The 8,202-nt window shown below is 33.1% G+C and overlaps 1 protein-coding gene across 1 annotated transcript; it reads left to right on the top strand.

The window, feature by feature from the left end:
• The first annotated feature begins 1,664 nt into the window (after positions 1–1,664).
• On the top strand, positions 1,665–5,113 carry LOC143606872 (putative serine/threonine-protein kinase PBL7). The gene is made up of 6 exons (XM_077082497.1): positions 1,665–2,181; positions 2,932–3,189; positions 3,490–3,662; positions 3,750–3,829; positions 3,913–4,060; positions 4,463–5,113. Exons 1-6 carry the CDS (start codon positions 1,665–1,667, stop codon positions 4,817–4,819), a joined length of 1,533 nt encoding a protein of 510 aa, XP_076938612.1. The 3' UTR covers positions 4,820–5,113.
• Positions 5,114–8,202: the final 3,089 nt, after the last annotated feature.

Raw genomic sequence — 8,202 nt, 5'->3', positions numbered from 1 at the left:
AAAAAAACTATTATTTAATTATAAATGAGAAAAAAAATATGATGTTTTTAGTGTAATTATAAAGATAGATGGAGGATGAATTAAGAATGCATTAACTATCTCCATAGTCAACCAAATCATCAATTTTATCAAAACTCTTACCGTTTATATTTTAAAACTGTCCAAATTTCAATTTAAATATTCAGAATTTGAAGAATCCGATTTAAACACCCCTAACAATAAATATAGTCTTAAATGCTTTCTTTACAACTTAGAGTTATTTATTTATTTATTTATTTTTAAATATTAATAGATAAAGTCACTACTACAGAGGTAACCCGATGACAAAAGATGATCATAGACAACACTGGTTAGTCTAATCCCACGTTCTGAGGAAAACACACCACCCAAAGGCCCACTACCGTAAAACTCGATTGAAATTGAATTCGAATTTGAGACTTTGTGACCTGGATCTTAAATCTTCATTTTTCCTCCAATGCAACTTGAGCAAATAACTTAAATAGTTAATGTTTGTTTTTTTAACTTCACTGATCCAAATAATATTAACTATAAGGTAGTTTTCATATTATCACTTAACCTTACAAATAAGCAAAGTAAGTATTGAATGACAAACAAACAAAAACCTACAGTAAAATTTCAGTGCTAGTGGGCTATAAAATAAAGGGAATTTTCAACAACGTTGCATCATGTAAGTAGATGAACAATTTTTATTTTAGGGTAGCGGTGTTTCACATCAAAAATACCCCCCCCCCCAAGGTTTAATTATTATTATATTATTATTTTTCAACCCTAAACAACCCAAACCGGCGACAGATCTATGTCTCCCCCTGCTTATAGCCCCAATATCGCCTGAGGACGGTGTTGTAGCCCAATATCTCCCAAAAAAACTCACCAATTGTCACCCACTAGGTTACCCTAATCATGACACACTAAAAAATATATAATAATCAAAAACAGTAATAATATTAAATCTTTCTATCTATTTTTGCAGATAAATAGATTGCTCTTATTGAAACCACTCTATAAAAACTCTTTTTATACACAAGCATATAGTAAGTCAGATAAAATAATATTCGGTTAAACAAGTCAAATAAAACAACTTTTACTTTGATGAGGTGGTTTTAGTGTAAAATAAAAGGCTTAAAGCTCAATCTTTGTAAATACAACATTTAGTTATTTAAAAAAAAAACAAGTCAAATAAAAAACAATAACACTCACAAATCTATACGCCAAAAACACCTTAAAATTCAAAACTGTGTTTGTTTTTGTGTGTTAGTTTGTCATGATTGTTATTAACAGAGTGAATCTCTCTTCAACTGTCACACTTTTTATTCTTCTTTTCTTTTGTATAATAATAATAATAATAATAATAATAATAATAACAATCCCATACACCTCTCTTTCTTTTACCTATCTCAATGGACCATCTCTTTCTCACACACACCAAAACACACATATCTCTCCCAAACAATTCTCTTAATTAAATCCTTCACAGACCACCTACATTATACACACCCACTATTTTTGATTCCATGAAAAAAAAAAATAAATAAATAAATACATACATATTCTCTCCTCCAGTTCCAAGCAATCAATTAAATTTCACACCTTTTTAGTTTCTTGATTTCTGTGCTGCAATTCACCATCATTGCACTTTGATCCAAATGGGTGTTCAAGATTCTCAATCTTTAACCCAAATCACCAATAAGCCACCTCTAAATTTCGAAGACGAAGATGAAATTTACCACTACAATGACGACACTAACCGCAAATTCAAAACCCTTTTGCACAAATTCATCTGGGACTTTGGGTTCTCGTGTTTCTTTCCAGAGAAAAAAAACAAGAGCTTGGTGAGTAGTAATTTGGAGAATAATAAGGCGTGGCTGCTTGCGGAGTCTGGTGGGAGTGTTAATAATAATAATAATACTGAGCCGCACTCGGTGCATTCGTCGTTCAGGTTTAGTCTGTGTTCGCAAGTGGAGCTTGAGTCGTTGAGTGTGAACTCGTCGTCTTCAACGGTGCTGATGGTGAATTTGGATAATGGGTTGGTGGAACCAAGATCTCAAGAGCTTAAGTGGAGGCGAATTGAGTCGTTGGAGAGGAGTATTTCACCGGTGGCTCATACACTTGTTAGATTTACTTTTGCTGAGATTGTTTCGGCTACTCGCACTTTCTCCAAAGGTTCTTCATCTTTCACCTAATTTCAATTTATAAATATAAATAATGGCTATGTCTATATAATTATGGTGATATTGATTTTGAATTTGAAAAGAGTAAATTACTAAAATATTTTAGGTTTTTATTTGGCTTTGATTTGGATCTATTTCAAAAGGTTGTTAATTGTGTCGGCTAAATTGTTAAACCCGAACACGACCCATATTTTATTCATGTCAAAAACATCACCCTAACCTGCACGCACTCAAAATTGACTTAACCTATTATTTATCTAAACATGTCATACGGGTTGGCGATTGGTGGATGATAACTAAGTTGTAAAGATGCAAATCGAGTGGTGGGTTCTAAGAAAATGGATTGAACGGGTAATAAACGAGTTTGTTGGTTGATTTGATTTGTTTAACTAAAAAGGTCAAACCAAACGTAAACCGTTTTGAAACTGGTATTTTTTGTGTCGTGTTAGAAATTTCCACCCGTAGGATCTAGTTATTTAAATTTTTAGGGTTTTTATTTGCTTTTGATTTGGATCTGTCTCGATTGAATCGTTTAGTCTATTTATCTAAACGTCTCAAATGGGTTAGAGGACGGTAACAAGTTGTGAGTTGGTTGGTTGTAGAAAAGTGGGATAAATGGGTCAACGTGAACATGACCCGTTTCTTTTAATGGGTTAGATTGCCAACCTAAATCCAGTTTATGTTTCTGATTATTTGTAGTTTTTTATTTGCATCTAATTTGAATTTGTTTTGTGTTATATAGGGAGGGTTTTGGGAAGAGGTGCATTGAGCTATGTGTTCAAGGGAAAAATTGGGATCTTGCGAACAACAGTTGCAATCAAGAAACTTGACAAAGAAGATAAAGAGGCCCCAAAGGCTTTTTGTAGAGAATTAATGATAGCAAGTTCTCTTCATAATCAGTTTATTTGTCCCCTAGTCGGGTTTTGTATCGATGCGGAAGGCGGGTTGTTCTTAGTTTACAAGTATGTGTCGGGTGGAAGCTTAGAACGTTATTTACGTGGTATTATTTCTATAACCTTTGTGTTTGATTTTGATGTTTTTTTAAGTTAGGATCTTTATGAAGTCAAGAGAATAACTGTTTTGTAGAAGCAGGAGTTTTTTCATGATATTGAATATTTATTAAATCAAGAAAATACTGTTTTACAGAAACAAGTATTCGTTCTAGATCTTGAATGCTAAAGTTTGAATCTTTATCAAATAATAAAATAAAATACCTGGTTCATAGATTCAAGATTTGTTCTTGTTCATGAGTCTTAAAGTTTGAATCTTTATTAAATCAAGAAAATAACCAACTTTGCAGACACAAGAACGGGTAAAAATGGCGGATCAAAGCTTCCATGGTCAGTAAGGTATAAGGTTGCTATTGGGGTGGCTGAAGCTGTGAGGTATTTGCATTTTGGTACTGAAAGATGTGTGGTTCATAGAGATATTAAGCCCTCGAACATCCTTCTTTCTTCAAGAAAATCACCGAAGGTTATAATGAAGTTACTTCATCATATGATCACGTTCATGTAGACCTGTTTTAGAGATTAATAATTTATATTATACTTGGTGATACAGTTATGTGATTTTGGATTAGCTACTTGGACTTCTGCTCCTTCGGTTCCGTTTCTGTGCAAAACTGTGAAAGGGACTTTCGGGTATGTTTTGTTCAACTTTTTGCAGGCATATTTGCTTTTGGTTGGTTGTAAGTTGCGATGATAAACAATGTTTTGTTTTATAGGTATTTGGCTCCTGAATATTTTCAACATGGGAAGGTATCCGATAAGACCGATGTTTATGCATTTGGGGTGGTTCTTTTGGAGTTAATAACAGGACGTAAGCCGATTGAGTCAAGAAGAGGAGCTGGAGAAGAAAACTTGGTTTTGTGGGTGAGTTTTTCATGATTAAAGTTGCTGTAGTCTTGTAGATGACAATTAAACTGATTGAATAATAATAGTAATAATAAATAAATAAATAAATTAATTAATTATATTAAATGTGTCAGATTCAATTATTCATATGATTCTTCAACATCTTATAACTTTGGAAATCTACATCATGACACCCTTTATACTGGAAACCAAATTATTTTATATACAGTTTTTTTGTTGTGCATTGTAAATTCAGAGTACTAATATGCAAAAGAAGTAAAAGAAAATAAAACTTCAGGTCAAATGGGCTGTCTTTGTGTCTATCCATAAAAATATGCTGTGTTCATGTGTCTTACACAATTTCTGGGTTTGTGTCAAAATTATCTATATTGAATTATTTGATTCTTATTTATTTTGCAGGCGAAACCATTGTTACAACAAGGATCTATACAGGAACTACTCGACCCCCGCATCAAATTCACTCAAAGAAACTTGGACCAGATTGCCCGAATGATACAAGCTGCAGACGCGTGTATTCACAATGAAGAATCAAAAAGACCAAACATTGATGTAGTACTTTCTATCCTTAAAGGAGTTGAAGCAAATCCAAAACTAAGGAAAACACCAGCCGGGACCCCGTTTTCATCTAACCACTATGCTTTTGATGGTCATCCTCAGATTCCACAAACAAAAAATGACTTGAATTCACATTTAGCTTTGGCGATGCTCGGTGTTTCAGAGTTTGAAGATGATCTTGAACATTTGTACTGTCGTTGATCGTGACTGTAGAACAAAAAAACATCCATTTTGAAGGTGCGAATTTGGTTTAATATAACTCATGAGTACAGAAGTTGAAGATTTGAGGAGCGTGGATAGAGGTTTGTATATAGATTTGTAGTTGAATGATGGTAAAAAAAAAAAAAAAGAAACTAATTTACATGTATGTGAATTGAGATCATCTCGGTCATGCCTTTATTTTTATTTTTATTTTTTTAAAGGTGGTCATGCCTTTATTTGACAGGCTTATTATGGCAAGATTTTTTTCTTTTTATTATTCTCTTGTGAAAAAAAAATGCTTGTATTTAATCTTCCGTTAGAATAAGGGTGACTTGATAGTTAAGTTAAACCGAACCCATTGAGAAACTTATGGTTAAATTGTATTTTTTTTAAATTTTTTTGTATTTTTTTATTTTTTTGGTTCCAATTGGACTATAGTTGGATTTATAATTGAAATTAGCTTGAACTTACTCATGTCCAGGTTTAGCTGTTAATCGGTGGCTATCTGCTTTAGCCCATAACCAAACATATTTATGAGCACCCTCACCATCTTAATTAAAACGCATTCTCTTCTCCCCGACAAAAACAAAGTGTTCTCACTTTAATTCTATTACCAAAACAAATAAATCTACGTCGCTAGCCGGCATCATTGAGGCCTATAGTGCCTTCAAAGCAATCACTTCTCTCTCTCTTTCTCAGCCATAGACTCAAGAAAGAGAGGATACGCCTTTGAAGCCGATCATAAGAAGCCAATGATATGCAAGTAAAGCTACTTTTATAGAATAATGAAAATTACATAAAAATTATTTATAAAAGTACAATGAAAATAATTACAAAAGAATGCTTACAATTTCGTCTACTTAAGATACAGTAAAGATTATTATAATAAACCTTTCAAAAAATATATATTCTATTCTATAAGTATTCAGCGTGTTTGTTTAAAATTGGAACTTTTCTGTAGGTTTAGCTCAAAAGAACCAACACTAGAAGTAAACTTGTGAAGCGGAGTAAAACTGGTTTGTGAAAGCAATCCCAGTTTCAAACAAATTGCGGCTTTGATATCGGTTTGAGAACTGCTCCGTTGAATCAAGTTTAAATCAAATCGAACCGTTTTCAAACTGAACAGATCCTTCTCCATTTTAAAATCAGTTTCGAAACCGAACTTTTTAGGCAAAAACCGGTGTTGGCCATCTTTGATCGAAACCAAACCGTTTCATTCTGAATCTGCTTGGTCCCGAAACCCGATTTGTGCACCTCTACGGTACCTAACTTCAGGACGTGTATAATAACACAAGTTTAAACATCATTTAATCCATGTATATAAACTCATATCCTAACATCAAGGCATGCATAATAATACAAGTTTAAACATCATTCTATCAATGGATATTAACTCATATGATCTGTCGGATCCCAACTTGCATGAGCCCATTAAAATATGAAAATTACACTAGTTTAGACAAATCAAACACTCATAATTTTACCCTATAATTTGCAAAACAAATCAAACAAAGATTCGAACCTTAAATGCTCCTTAAGGCTAAAACGACACACTTTCCCTTCGAAAAGTGGCCACATGACGACTACAGAGAAATCATAAAAAAAAAAATGCAAGCAGCTTTGGTGGTGATCATCACGTGCCACGTGGGCTGCGAATTTGGATGGGTTGTGGCTCACGTTATGATGGAAAGCCATTCCGCAATAATAAATATGCTGCCAGACTATTTTCACGCAGTGAATGATTCTAAAATATGTTTTTAATCATACAATAACAAAGTTAAATTCTTGATTATTACTGTATTTTGGTTTGGCTATGTTTGTTAAAGTGCCGCGTCACTATCACATGGGTAGTGTGGCTTTAACTAGCACGTTATGAGTTAACTGGGTTTACCTAGATATACATAGAAAGGAAAAGAAAAACAAAAAATAACATGTGACTGGTAGGTGCTCCCCCATCTTTGACATCGAATATTGTGTCTCATTTCGTTAAGGGGACGGCGCTCCCCATCTTTGATGCCGAATTTGATTTGCTCGGTGTCGTGTAGCAGGTGCGATCTTGCCTATGTGGCAAGGTTGATGCCCATTTAACCATCCACCAATGAATAGTCTAATAATTGGTAAATGAATTATACTTAGAAGAATTTATTAACAAAGAATTACATATTTCGGATTGTAATATCTATATAATTATATAATATATATAATATAGGAGTGAGCGACCCCTTAAATTTTAAGAGGTACCACTCTTGTTGCATATTATTCAATTAATAATGTATAAAATTTTAAGAATGTAGAGATAATATAGTCTTTGCACATTCAATAATAATTTACAATAATGATCCTTCAACTTCAATCAAGTTTTGTTAATTTATTAAATAGTTACACATTTTCTCTCATTCTAAACTAACTACCCCCACGACTTTTTAAAGGTCATAACCATTTCACATGCTAATACTTTTTCTAAAAATTACACCATAAAAACGAGTATTTTATTCTCTTTAATTTGAGTATGGTATTGCTATAGTTTATTAATTTTTTAAAAACTAACATGTTACGTGATTACCAGTTATTACCGGCAACGGGTATGACAGGTTTGGCTAATGGTGTCGAAACTAGCTAGAGTTGGAACAGGTTAATACAAAAAAAAAAGGTTAATTTAGTTAGCCGGGATGGGTTTAGATTGAAAGGGGTCATGTCAAAACGGGCTTTGGGTTAAAATGTTTTCAGGTCGGAACAAGTCTGTCAAAACGGATTGGGTTAAAGCGTTGATTATTTGAAATTACTGTGCATTTCATCTTTTCTTCTTGATTGTCGCCACCGATTACGCACGTTCAAGCATCATTCACGCGAATGACATTACTTATACATATCGAATTGCTCGCGCATAAGCGTTATGTGGTGCGCTTACTGGCACCGGTTACACGTCCGATGCCATGTTAAATGCATACCACCGTTGGGTTAGGCACGTACCGTTGCGAGGTTACAAACATACTAACACCGGTTGCGCTGCGCGTACACCGCTGCATCACGTGGGCAACTGGCTAGTGTTTTATTAAAAATAACTTAAAAAATAACTGTTACTCTTATCTTTTAGTAAAAACTATATAGCTACTTTATTTACCCATTTCTTTACTAAGTTTTTTTTTTCCTTTTTTCTTTTTTTATTTAAACTAACTTTTAGATTTTAATGATTTGTTTATGTTTTCATTTTAACATTTTACTTTTCTTTTATATAAATATTTTGAGAGTACATTTTCTTTTAACTTATATTTACACTAGGTTATAAACACATGTTGTAACGTCCTCGTTTCTATAACAAGAGATTAAAATATTATGAGATTAATTTAGTTATCGTATCGCATAGCGTCAATTAAATTAATTAA

The sequence above is a fragment of the Bidens hawaiensis genome, unplaced genomic scaffold (genome assembly GCF_021521415.1).
Source record: "Bidens hawaiensis isolate Kalapana, Puna unplaced genomic scaffold, B.hawaiensis_p1.1 tig00077800_1, whole genome shotgun sequence".
Lineage (NCBI taxonomy): Eukaryota > Viridiplantae > Streptophyta > Magnoliopsida > Asterales > Asteraceae > Bidens > Bidens hawaiensis.
This window is presented reverse-complemented; position numbering and strand designations above follow the sequence as displayed.